Source organism: Catharus ustulatus, chromosome 4, assembly GCF_009819885.2.
Source record: "Catharus ustulatus isolate bCatUst1 chromosome 4, bCatUst1.pri.v2, whole genome shotgun sequence".
Lineage (NCBI taxonomy): Eukaryota > Metazoa > Chordata > Aves > Passeriformes > Turdidae > Catharus > Catharus ustulatus.
Genome location: NC_046224.1, coordinates 22,653,088 through 22,665,759, shown reverse-complemented (window position 1 = coordinate 22,665,759; position 12,672 = coordinate 22,653,088). Strand labels below are relative to the sequence as shown.

The following is a 12,672-nucleotide window of genomic DNA, read 5'->3' as shown; positions in this document are numbered from 1 at the left end:
CCACTGCTGCTGTTCCCTCAAGTCACCTGTGGGTTAGTACATCTCTCTCCCTGGTATGTGGCTAAGCTGGACCTGGAATCAAGTAACTGGGGGGAGTGAAGAAGGTGGAGCTTATCCCCTTGCTGCCTCGGAAGGGTGGAAGCCTGGCTGCTGCCTGTGGTTATGCCCAGGTATCCAGAACTGCCACATGTTCATGTCCCATCACTGCATGTAGCAAGGGCTGTGTGACCCCACTGCTACTCACTACAGCTACATTCATAGTACCTCTTCTATGTGCATTACACCAGATGGAAGGCCTTTCAAGTCTTTAAAAGAAACTCATTGCCAGCAATTTTTTTCCAGCATAATAGGGAAAATGGCACTTGGCTATAGACTGTTGAATCTGTTTCCCCTTGTGCCAAGGAATGTCACTGCCTTGCTGGACATGATGTAACTACTGGAAAGCCATTTCCTACTCTGCATCAGTCCAGTTTCTGACAGGAAACCAGTTTTATTTCCTAACATAGTTGTTCCTGTTTTGAGGCAACTACCCTGTAATCCTGTATTAACTAAGCAGCTATAGCTAGCAACACATGAGACAGAGACTACTTCCCTTTATTTCAATCAATTTGCCTCGATCACTCCCCAAGAACAAAACCAGCTCCTTGCTAGCAAGTACTTCCTTATTAGAACTGCAAGCATTGCGTACAGTATCATAACCCTGCACCGCAGAGAAAGTTTCTGGAAGGGGCCAGAATCAACCATTTAGTCTTTCAGGAACCAGAATGAACAGATGACCAGGAGCCCTCCCACAGCTGAACAGAAATAGAGATTTTATTTTTTTTCTTAATCTAAAATGTGATATTTCCCCAGTCTGAGGCTTAATCTTGTGTCATCTAGAACTCTTCCGTAGGCTGTCTGCTGTATGGAGGTGAAGCCATCGAGCTTTAGAGTATCCTGACACTCACTTCCAGTTTATGAGTGCAGGCTTCTCCTCAGGATAGAGCTGTGGATGCAAGGGCCCTTGGAAGAAGCAGCCATTCCCTGAGAAACCCTAAGTTTTCAGCCTGCTGGAGTAGGATCTGATCCTTCTTTTAGCAGAAATTTTCTTCTAGAGAAAGAAGGATGCAGCTTTCAGCTTGGAGACACCTGTGACCAACTCCCAACCCAAAAGGCTACATGAACTGAGTATCAGCATCTTCCTGCCTGCACTCCTACCCAGTGTGCTATGGCTGCAGTTTTTGGTGTGTGCCACAGCAGGGCTCCTGGGGTTGTACATGGCTCATGGAGATTTTTGCTGTGCTCTGCTGTAAACTCCTACCAGAGGGGCTTTAATACAAAGCTAGCACGCACATTAGGGTGAATTAGTGCTGGCTCTAGGATCGTGGCAGCAGGATCAAGCCTCCAAGCCAAGCCTCACTGACAGAACAATTATGCCTCCAAGAGCTCTTGGTGGGGATACGTGGGAGAGATGCAGCCCTGTTGACAGCCCCTTACTCTAAACCAAGCTGATTACAGCAAAAGAAAGAAGGTGACCAAGCCTGATCCTTGAGGTTAATGCCATCACACACTTGGGGGGTGAGGCTGAGGGAAAAGGGGATGTCACAACCCTAGGAGATACTGAGCACCCAAAGCCTTTCTACAGGTGTAGTTCAAACAGCCCCTGCAGCAGCCAGTAGTACTCAGCTCAAAGCAGTTAAGTTCTCGGGTGTCAGAGCTGACAAACTTCAGTAGTGGCTGGACTCTACTTGTGTGGCATCTTCCACAGGAGGATCTCAAAGGCTTTGCAATCACCAAGGCGCTACGCTCTGCACACCTGTTAGTGGGCAACAAGAATTCCTGATTTACGCAGATGAAGCAGACATCATCAAGCTGGTACCAGGGTATGGTCACTGCCCAGCATTGCTGGGCTCACCAGCAAAAGGCACTTGTGCAGGGAAGAGCCACGTGCCCTGGGGTCTCACAGCTCACCCTGGCACTGGTCCACACCCCATCCACTGGGCCCTGTCACAGAAGGGCCGGGTGGAAACCCTTGCCAGGGGCTTGCTGTCTGACAACATGCCAGGGTTGTAGTGGGAGTGCCACAGGACGGAGATACCACATCACCACCCCTGAGGGGTTGATAACCACTGTGAAGTTGTCTGCTGCCTTTAAGGCCCCGACGATCTTCCCGACATACACGTCTTGTACCTGAAAGAGAGAGACGGAGCTACCAGCAATTCCAGACCTTTCATCTTGAGGTCCAGTGATGGTCACTGACACGGCATAGCAGGACAGGGCACAGCAGTGGGAAACAGAAGAGTGATCCAGTGGGCAGCTGCCCCTTCATCCCAGAGCCATGGAGTGAGAGTACTCCCTCTCGCTTCCCCAAAATGCATAGAGATGTGGGAGGGGGATCCATGTGCCATGGGCCAGCCCTGCTGTGCAGGGTGTCAGTGGGGCTCACCTCATACACAGCATCCTCAGGGAAGTGGAGGTTAGCCAGGCTGGTGGTGTAGCGGAAGGGCATATCTGTCCTCCGGCTGAAGAACACAAGGGCACTGGCAGCCTGGGACAGTGGGCGCAGAAACACCTCGATGTGGGATTTCTCCTAGGGGTGGGGATAGGTGGGTGAGGCAGAGTTGCTAGGAGCAGTATAACTTCTGATTTTGCCCTCTGGGGCTGCTACACCAGCAGGCCCACAACTCCTACAGCTCTCCTGCTCCTGTTTCTCTGCATCACTTCCCTCTCCTTACTTTGATGCTCTGTGCTACTTCTGTCTGCTCTCCCAAATGCATCTGCTTTCCCCCTTACCTTGACAATCCTGCGCCCCTGGATTCCCAGGGGGTCCTGGTTGATCTGGATCATCAGGCGGTTCTGCAGGATTTCCTTGGCACTGGGGGAGATGGTGCGGAGATCCGTGGACATGAGGAGCGGAGCTGCCATCACTGTCCACAAAGCCATTTGGGAGCGTGACTGCTCATAGCTAAGGCCAAAGTTTCCAACGATGAGCTGGAAGGAAGATGGTGAAAAGATGAAGGAGCAGAAAAAGGTTAGAAACTTGTCTGCTTGTCACCTGTGGTGATGCTGCTTCCTGCTGGGAGGAAACACAAAGGAGAAACCTCATGCACACTTTCGCTTCCCCTTAAGTAGTCCACCACTGCTGCCACAGCCACAGGGATATCTCATCCCTGCTAGCAACATACATTCAAATGCAATCCCTTTGTTTTGAACACCCTTTGTTTCACCACTATTTGCCCTCGGGCTGTGTAGGGAAGGATAAGAACAGCTGGAGAACATGACAGGTAAACTCAAGTGGTGAAGGGTTCATTGTAACCATGCATTTTCCCACAGCTTAGCCAAGGGCAACACCAGCTTTGCCTGTGCAGCGACAGGGCTCCTGCTCCTGGAGCTTTTCCTTTGTCCTGCCCCTAGACAGGGATCCCTGGGGATCCTCATCCCCAGACAAGGTCAAAGCACCCACCACCCATCCGCACCATGTCCGGGTCGTTCCAGTGACCAGGGCCAGCTGCCGGCTGCAGCACATCCTGGTTTGTGAAGAACCAGTCCACGATGGAAAGTACACTGGTCCAGGAGTCCTGGATGTCATCATAGTTACGCCACAGGTTGCAGATCTCTGCCAGGATGGTGTAGTTCACCTGACAAGGAGAACAGTGTAAGGCAGGAGAGAAAAAAGCTGTTCCGCAAGGTGGGGGAAGCGGGGGCAGCACTGTTGATTTGTTGAGAGCTGCACTGTTCAGCAAGTGCGTGAAAGGCAGAGGAATCTGGAGAAGGGTGAGGAGGCAAGACAGAGTCATATCCCACTATGTTTGGGCACACCCCAGTACAAGAGGCCATGTCTGGCAAAACAACCACAGAGGCCATGGGGAAATATGATAACTCACCACCTACAAGAATGAGAGCAGCTCAGGATCGACTCAAAAAGTGAAAGAGGAAATATGTGGGTGCAACTAATTCTCAAGAAATATATACTAGGAACATTATCCTATTTCAAGCACTGAAACCAGACAGGACTGTTCCACAAGAAGACCGTCAAGACCAACCCCACACCATCTGAGTAGGGTGGGGAGCATACACCCCAGAGCCTTCTTCCCACAAACTCCCATCACCTAGCCATATTGGGACCCCCAGGTGTCCCCAGATGCCTGGCAGGAAGGTCCCATTCCCTCTGGGGATCTGCAGCACCATCCAGGGGTAGACAAGTAAGTGTAACACCCTGCTCCTGGTATTCCAGCGAGAGCTCCTCCAGGACACAGGGGAAAAGGGAACTTGCCAACATAGGCAAACCCTTACCTTGGGGGGGAGACCCCCCTGATATGCTGGCCAGCTGCAGGAGTAGACAATGGGGCGGCCTGTGGCATTTAAGGCTCTCGCCATTTCCGGGTATCCTTAGGGAGAGAAGATGACAACCAGTGAAGGGGGTGGCTGGCAGCAGCCCATGTCCCAGTAGCAGCCTTTATCCCAGCCAACCCAACAAGGGGAATACCAGGCTAGCCTGGCTTCCTTCCTTACATCGGCTCCAGGGCACACAAACTCCTGCCTCTTTTCCCAAGAGCCGCAATAGGAGGCACAAGAGCAGAACTGGCTGGCTGAGTCTTGCTGCAGAGGACCAGCCGCCCAACCCAAGCAGCTGGGGAGGAATGCCAGAGGCTGGTGGACTTTTACCTTTTTCCTGTTCCTCTGTGGACGAGTAGCACCCATCCAGCTTCAGCATGTCCACACCCCACGCTGCAAAGGTCTGAGCATCCTGCTTCACATGTTCCAACATGGTGCCTGGGTAGCCCCCACAGGTGAAGACGCCCAGGTCAGCATAAATGCCCAGCTTCAGGCCCCTGGCATGGACCTGTGAGGAGAACAGAGCTGCAAGGACCAAATGAAGGGAGCCAAGGGGTCTCCCAGGTACCAGGGTCCTCTATTCCTTCCCAGCTCTCCCACCACACTGGTATGGGGACAGAGATCCCCAGTGCCCCCCAGGAGGCACTCACATAGTCAGCCAGAGCCTTAATTCCACTGGGAAATCTCTTGGGGTCAGGAGCCAGCTGTCCGGCCGCATCCCGCTGCTTGGCAGACCAGCAGTCATCAATGTTGATGTACTCGTAGCCCAGCTCCCTCCAGCCATCCTCTGCCAGCCGGTCTGCCATCTCGAAGAAGAGCTGCTCACTGTGAATTGAGGAGACATGGCAGGCTGGGACTCTGCGAGGCACCTTTGTGCCTAACCAGATGAGGTAGGCACAGGGATTTGGGGTTAACTGGGGGCTCTGCAGGGCTAGTCCGGGCCATGGGCGGGTCTCTAGCGCTCGCATTTAAACCCTGTCCGTGTTTATTGATCTCACCGAGGGGGAAGCGTTTCCCCGAGTGCCTGAAAAGCCTGGCCACATCCCTCAGCTCTGGGGGCTCTCTGGCCCAGCACCGGGGCGTCTGAGCCTCCCGCCTCCCATGCACCATCCGCGCCGGGTCCCAGGGACGCAGACGGTGCCAGAGCCACCCCGGGCCTGAAGTTCGACCTGACCGAGCCCCATCCGCCGACCTGATGCAGTTGCGGGGATCCGCCTCGCAGTCCACGTCGCAGCGGAACCTCTCCCAGGACATCCAGCCCATGGGGGGAGTGCGCGCCAGCCCGTTCTCCAGGGCCATGGAGGGCAGCGCCAGGGCTACGGCCAGGGCCAGCCCGCTCAGTAGCACCGTCCCCATCGCTGCCGCCGGGGCACAAAGCCACTCTCCCGGCCCAGCCCGGCCCGGCCCCGCTCACATGATGCCGGCCACATCACCTGACCGGCCGCCCACGCCTCCTGAGCGCCCGCAGCACCGCGCCCCATAGCCGTGCCACCCCATTAACATTGCTGCCCCTGGCTGCACCCCATAGCTGGTACCCATCAGCACTGCGCCCAGCCCGTATTGCACCCCATTGCAGCTGCACCCAATTGCAGCCACCCTGTCAACGCCGCCCCCCTGCCTGCTGCATCCCAGCAGTGCCTCTGGGAATGGGGAGTTTAAGGGCCCCCCAGGTGGCGACCCCGCAGAGGTGTCGGGCGGAGGGAAGGGGTGCGGGAGGACGCGGCTCCGGTCTGGCTGCGGTGCCCCCCCGGCCCCCCCGCTCCCCCTCGCCGCCGGCGGGGCGGTGCTGCCGGCGCGGCGGGACGGCCCCGGCGGCCGCAGGAGCCTTCCCCGCCCGGCCGCGGCAGGGCCGGGCTGCCCCGCACCGCCGAGCAGGAGCGGCCGGAGGTGAGCCGGGAGGGGCCGGGCCGGGGTCCCGCCGTCGCAGGAGAGGCGCTGGGCAGGAGCCAGGGGCCGGGCTGGGCCGGGGCAGGGCGGCGGCGGGACGGGAGCGGCCGCGGGGGTCGCAGGCACACGGCGAACACACACACGGAGGGGCGAACACACACACACGCACACAGACACAAAGACACGCAGCCCCATGGCACAGGCGTGCGCCCGCTCACAAAGACACAGAGCCCAGCACGGCACACGTGGGACCCCCACAGCCCCCTCGCGTCAGGGCCGGCCCGGCTGTCCGCAGCCTGAGTGTGCCGGGCTGGAAGCTCCCCAGGGCAGAGCACCTCCAGGGAACAGCCTTTCCTTGTGTCTGATCGGGGTCTTGGGCGTTTTTCAACTGAGGTCCGTGCCCCCATGTCCTCAGCCGTGCCCCACAAACCCTGATGGGATAGAAGGGGCTCTGGGAGGGATTCTGGATGTTGCTCAGTAGTGGGGAGCTCCTAGCTCCCAAATGTGCCCTGGGAGTGGTGTCTGTGGTTTGTTTTCTGCATATTTCTGTGTGTGGAGTTCTAGCGGTTGGAAATCCTTTTGCAATTGAACAATCCACAAAGGCTGTCCTGGCTCTGTCCTTCAAGGCTGTGTCCTCCTTGATTTGCTGAGTTGCCTGCCACAAATGGGGCAATGACAACTTTTATGAAATATTTATTTTTTTTCTTTTAATAAACCCAAAACAAACCTAGGAGCCAGAAAACAAACACACAGGAGTGCTGGCCTGAGCTGGAATGGGGCCCAGGCTTTGAAAAGAGTGCATGTTCCCCCAGTTTTGCCAGCCCAGTTTCCAGTGCAGCTTGCCTGCACTGAGGACCCTGGATTTCTGGGGTGGGAGTGACACAGCTCTTAGCTCTGTCAGTCCCAAACTGTTCTGGTCCGTAACTCCTACTTCTTCATCCTTTTCCTCTAACAAAGGATGGTGCTCATCACACTGAAGCTTCAGACACCCTCGGCTAGGGAGCAGCCTGGCCAAGGAAGACAGCGAGGGTTTGCGGTCTGACCTGCACAGCTGGTATGGTACCTTGCACCCCACCGCTGGTGAACCTGCTGGAGCTGAGAGCTCTGCTGCCAGAAGAGCTGGTGGGGGTGGGTGGTCCTGCATGGAGACAGGGAGTAGGGAATGGGGCAGAAGTATGACTTCCGGAGCCCTTGGGTCTGAAACACTCTTCTTATCCTGCCTTCTAATATAGAGAGCAAAATGAGTGCCTCACAGGCAGAAGCAAATTTCTTTGATGTGCCCCATTAAAAATCAGCAAAGTAGGTCACTTGTGGAATAAGAAATGAAACAGCAGTGTTGGCATTCCAGGGAAGGCAGGTGTCTGGGTGGTGAGGCTCTGGTAGTGACCTCCTCTTTGCAGCAGCGAGGAACCAGCCTGCCCTTTGTAGGGTACTGCGGGGTTAGACACTGTCCTGTATTAGTGCCTGCTGGAGTCGAGGCTGCTTTTCCCTGGGAGCAGGATCAGGCCTCTTCTGGTGGGGCCAGTGACATGCTCCGCACACCAAGACAACCTCTTCCCCCTCTGTTCCTCTGCTCCTAGGTGGGGCGATGAAGCTGAATGAGCGCAGCGTGGCCCACTACGCCACCTGCGACTCGCCTGCCGACCACACCGGCTTTCTGCGCAAGCGGGTGGAGCGGCACCACCACCATGCCCACCACCATGGCACCTCCTACCAGCGCCGCTGGTTCGTCCTCAAGGGCAACCTCCTCTTCTACTTTGAGGAGCGGGAGAGCCGGGAGCCTGTGGGGCTGGTGGTCCTGGAGGGCTGCACTGTGGAGCTGTGCGAGGCTGCTGAGGAGTTCGCCTTTGCCATCCGCTTTGATGACGCTGGTGCCAGGGCTTATGTGCTGGTGGCCGATGGGCAGGCTGCCATGGAGGCCTGGGTGAAGGCACTCTCACGGGCCAGCTTCGACTACATGCGGCTGGTGGTAAGGGAGCTGGAGAAGCAGCTGGAGGAGGCTTGCAAGAGCTTGGCTGCTTGCCGTAAGTCTCCACAGAGGTCCTCCTCTGGCAGGAAGAGGCATCTCTCCAACCCTGCCTTGCAGCCTCTCCAGGAGAAGCCCACCACCCTGGAGAACGGCTACTCCACATGGAGTAGTGGTGGTTGTGTCGCCAGTGGGGCCACCTGCACTGACCATGATGGGGGGCAAACAAAGCCCCCGCCCCTGCCTCCACGCCGGCGCTCGGCCACTGGCAGTGCCACAGGATCCCCAGCACCTGGCCTCTCACCTGCCATGCTGGAGAGCCCAGTGTCACCAGAAACGATCTGCTTCTCCAAGCTGCACAACTGGTACGGGCAGGAGATCGCAGTGCTGAGGCGGGAATGGCAGGAGAGGCAGAAGAGGGGACACCCGTGACTGGGGGTGCAGGACACAAGACACTGGCCAGCTGTGCCCGGCAGCCTGTCCTGCATGCGGGAAGAGTGAAGTGAGGGACACTGCTTGCCCCAGCCCTCAGGAGTGGCTGAATGTGCTGTGTGCGTATGCTTCACTTGGGAGGGACTCAAATCTCCTCTAAACCTCACATTTAATTTCCATGAAGCTTTATACAGCTGGAGAGTGTGTAATGCCAGGGGAGCCACCTTTATTTAAACTCTCTCTGCTGGAAATAGGAGCTGCCCAAATCAGCACATATGTAGTGAACCTCAGCCAACGGGCTTGGCCACTTGCTGTCCTGACGTGGTGGATGCTCCAAGTGTTTCATCCCTTAACCCTCCTTCACCACATTTTTTGGTTTTGTTTCTCAGTGTGGAAGTTTGTTTTTGGTCAGTGTTTATTACTGTCTGTGGTACTGTACCAAGGTCCTTCTGCCTTTGTTCTTCTGCAGCAGATAAGGCTGGGCTCTTATGAAGTGCCTCTGACAGGTCACTGGCCCTGGCACATGCCTCCAGCCTTGTGCCTCTCTCACTACAGGACGTGTAAGCCGCTGCAGCTGTTGCTGGCCCAGCAGCTGGGGCTTTTGCATTGTTTCTTTACTTTCCTCTGCATTAATCTTTCTTTCAGCTAAATCCTTCAGGATGTGGATATCATGGTCTTGTAACTATCTCTTTGTGTGCTCATATTCAGCAGCAAGTCTGAAATGGAGACAGAGAACTTGGCCTGAAGCCACAGCAAGGATACCAGGAGCTCCCCAGAGCTGATCTGGACTCTGTCAAGTGGTAACCAAACCTGCTAATATCTCTGGCTCAAGGTTTCCCTGTTCCTGAACAGGGATGCTAAAGCCTCTTTGCCTGGGCAGGAGTAAATTTCTCAGCCTTTGCTTAGACCACAGCCCCTGCAAAGTGCCATATAGGGCTCAACCAGCTCCTCGGGCTGCTGGCCCAAGAGGGTGTGCAGAGCCACACTCCTGCAGGGCCTCTCAGTGTTGTGGCTTTGCCCAGCTCCTGGCAGTGCTGCACAGTTGGAGGAGGGGCTTTGAAGGAGTGGGGAGGGAGAGAGGGCTGGTCTCAGGAGGAGAAGTGAATGTGTGGGAGTGAGTTACGGGTGTTGGCAGTGTCTGGGCTTGCCTCTCTAGCACCAAAGCCATATCACTACCTTCTACCAAGCCTGCACCTGCCTGCTGGCACTTCCCTCTGATTTCATGTCAGCATTGCTTGGCTGATCTCTGCAGCACATCCCATCCTCCCAGCAGGCTGGGAGGGCTGCAGGAATGGCACACCTGTCACCTCACTATGGAAAGAGACTTACCCATCAGTAGGTCAGAAACCTTGGCCACAAGGCACACGGTACCAGTAGGTGGGTGCCAAGTCCAGGGACTGGAACACTCTTGGGATGCTTTTTAAAAATCTCCCTTACCTAGTTGCATGCTTCCTATCTAAAAACATTAAACCTGTTTTTATTATCCTGTTTTGTTAAAGAGCTTTTCTAGGAAAGCAAAAGCCCATTTCAGGTCATGACAGGCTGGAATCTTTCAGGACTTAAACACACTTGGCTTCCTACTTTGCAATAGCCTGTAGAGATAGCCAATGCAGAAATCAAATTTCTATTAACTCTTGGTGCCTTTTAAAAAATGTCACTGGTAGTTTAAGATTATGAGCATCCAGCTTCCTGCCTAATTATGGCTAGATGGTATATTAGAGGAGATCAGATCTTAAATTAGATCTTGCAAATGACTTTGGGCAGTGAGAATGTAACCTTCACTTGTGAGTAATGTAATCCAGTCCTCTCCAGTTTGTGGCTGTATTACTTCACAGTAAGGGTCGTCACGTTTGTGAGGATTATTTTTGTTCTGCTTTTGTGAAAACAGTTCAGAAAAATCAGGAGCAGGTGGCCATGGAGCAAGGCCCTGGCTTCATCAGCAACTCAGCTGGTTGGATGTAGGGGCCGTTTCTGCCTCCCTGCCCTGCTGCTTGAAGAGTTTAGTGTTGCAGCATTCCTGGCTGTAAATGTGTCCCCTTTCCCATGCCAGGGCAGCAGCATCAGGGGATTGCACTACCTGGTACCTCCTTGCTCTGAGCATGTGTTTTGGGACCAATGTCAAATTTATCAAGAATTTTCCTGTGGTTATTTTTTTTAATGTAATACAGAGAGAATATTCCTAATTCTCAGATTAACGTAAGGCAGATTGACAGTAAAGACTCAACTTCCAAAACAAATCAAAATGTAGTGGCAGTTCCTATGTGAGGCCCAAGAATTGGGAGTGACTTGAAGGGAAAATTAATTAACAAAGCCAGTTCTGTCAGAACTGAAACTGAGACAGTATTATTCATTTAAGGGCAGTTTAACTTTTAAGAAGCTTAGTTTGTTTTAGTAAGCCAGGATTGTGCTCATAACACTATTAAAGAGCTTATATTTAATGCTTTAATCTGTCCCATTCAAACAGCACAATTTCCATGCTACCTACTTTTGCGTTAGCACATATCCCAACTAAATCCCCAATCCTGCAAGTGAGGCACTGCGCTCTGCTTTCCGTCTGATCGCATTTGGAATATTTTTTTTCTGCAATTTTAGTTTTATTCTGCAGTGCTGACAAGAAAATGGCTGAATCCTGATCCACATTTATGCTCAGCCCAGCCATCCTTGCCTGGGCCTTTGCTAGGTCTCCAAAGCACTGCATGACTTTGGATGCACTTGATCAGGGTTTACTCACCATCCCACTCCTGCAGCAGGATCCACCCTTTTCTGAGTGCAGAGGGCCATAATGGGAGCCATGCCCAAATTTGTATGGGAGTACAGGTTTTTTAATGACCACTGCCACTTGCTTCATTAGGCAGGAAGCAGCTGAGTGCTGCAGTGCCTCCTCAGAGATCGAGGCTATCGAGCCAGCCCAGCTGAATTGGTTGTGCTGGCACTGCCTTTGAAGCAGCCCCCAGGTAGGAGAATGGGATTTCAGCTTCCTGAGGCTGAACATTCAGCTGGCTAATGGAGCAGCCTGTCTGTCTTTCTGCAGGCAGAGATTGTTGCAGGAAAGTCAGAGAGTTTTCACTGCACATGGTCCCTGGCCGCAAAATAAGACTGATTGCCACCCAGGGTTTTTCTCCAGTCAGTCAGGTTTGGACTATTTCACCTCCTGCCTTCACTTCCCCTTTTTATTTTTAAAAATATAGAATGTCTATCTAAACAGGTTCCTTGGCAAAGGGGGAGCTGAACACTGAAATTGAATGGGTACTTTTCTTAAAGTACTCAAGTAAAATCCTTTTCTAAGAGTTTTCTTTAGTGAATAAGCAATGAGAGAAAAGTGCTAAAATTTAAAAGAAATTGAAAGAGGAAGGGCAATTCTGACATGGCCTTTGTGAGCTGTGCTGAGAAGGGCTCTTAATCCTGCTAAAACAGTTGATTTAATCCTTACATTTTTCTGAGGCTGGCATTTCAGATTTGAGCCTGTAATATATAATTTCTGCATATATATATATTTTTTTTTTTCAAACGGTGCTGTTTTCCACTGAGTCCTGGTGAAGAGCAACCTGAAGGTTTTACCTGTGGCCACTCTTAGCTATGTGGTGGACAATCATGAACAACATCAGAGATTTTGTGTTGCAGTAGCTACTGCACTAATAGTGCCTGGGGGAGCCACCCCTCAATGTTACCTCTCTCTCGGCCGCCTTTGCAGAGAAGCTGAAAAAAAAACTCCACTGAAATAAATGCACGGGGGCATCTTTCAATAGCAGTACAAAAATTGTGTTCTCTCCTCACAATTACCTGGAAAACACTATGAGTGACTCCTGCCTTTCCAAGTGCTTCTATTTTAGGTAGGACGTATTCCTGTTTTTAGGAGGCGGTTTTGCATGCGCCTTTGTTTTACACGCGGAACTCGTATTATACATTGCATTGTTCAGAGTTTGTTTTACACGCGGAACTTGTATTACGCATCGCATTACATTGTTTAGAGTTTGTACTTTATGCAGTGAAGCCGAATAAACCGGTTTGTTTTCTAGCCCATGCGCTGCCAGTGGAACCGTGAAGTCCCTCGGGCGTGTCCGCAGGGCCTGGCC

At 53.3% G+C, this 12,672-nt stretch overlaps 2 protein-coding genes across 3 annotated transcripts; one reads left to right on the top strand and one right to left on the bottom strand.

The window, feature by feature from the left end:
* Positions 1 to 795: 795 nt before the first annotated feature.
* NAGA (alpha-N-acetylgalactosaminidase) lies at positions 796 to 6,055 on the bottom strand. Its single transcript, XM_033058523.2, has 8 exons — positions 5,507 to 6,055; positions 4,965 to 5,139; positions 4,645 to 4,822; positions 4,273 to 4,367; positions 3,456 to 3,617; positions 2,773 to 2,970; positions 2,426 to 2,569; positions 796 to 2,169 (listed from the first exon to the last, which is right to left on the bottom strand). Exons 1-8 carry the CDS (start codon positions 5,668 to 5,670, stop codon positions 1,987 to 1,989), a joined length of 1,299 nt encoding a protein of 432 aa, XP_032914414.1. The 5' UTR covers positions 5,671 to 6,055; the 3' UTR covers positions 796 to 1,986.
* Positions 5,132 to 12,614, top strand: PHETA2 (PH domain containing endocytic trafficking adaptor 2). 2 transcript variants are annotated; one of them, XM_033058530.2, is made up of 3 exons: positions 5,132 to 5,204; positions 7,159 to 7,255; positions 7,782 to 12,614. In XM_033058530.2, the coding sequence occupies exon 3, from the start codon at positions 7,790 to 7,792 to the stop codon at positions 8,597 to 8,599; it is 810 nt and encodes a 269-aa protein (XP_032914421.1). In that variant the 5' UTR covers positions 5,132 to 5,204; positions 7,159 to 7,255; positions 7,782 to 7,789; the 3' UTR covers positions 8,600 to 12,614. The 2 variants fall into 2 exon arrangements, with proteins under 2 accessions (XP_032914421.1, XP_032914420.1); XM_033058529.2 differs by lacking the exon at positions 5,132 to 5,204 and adding an exon at positions 6,123 to 6,201.
* The last annotated feature ends 58 nt before the right edge of the window (positions 12,615 to 12,672 follow it).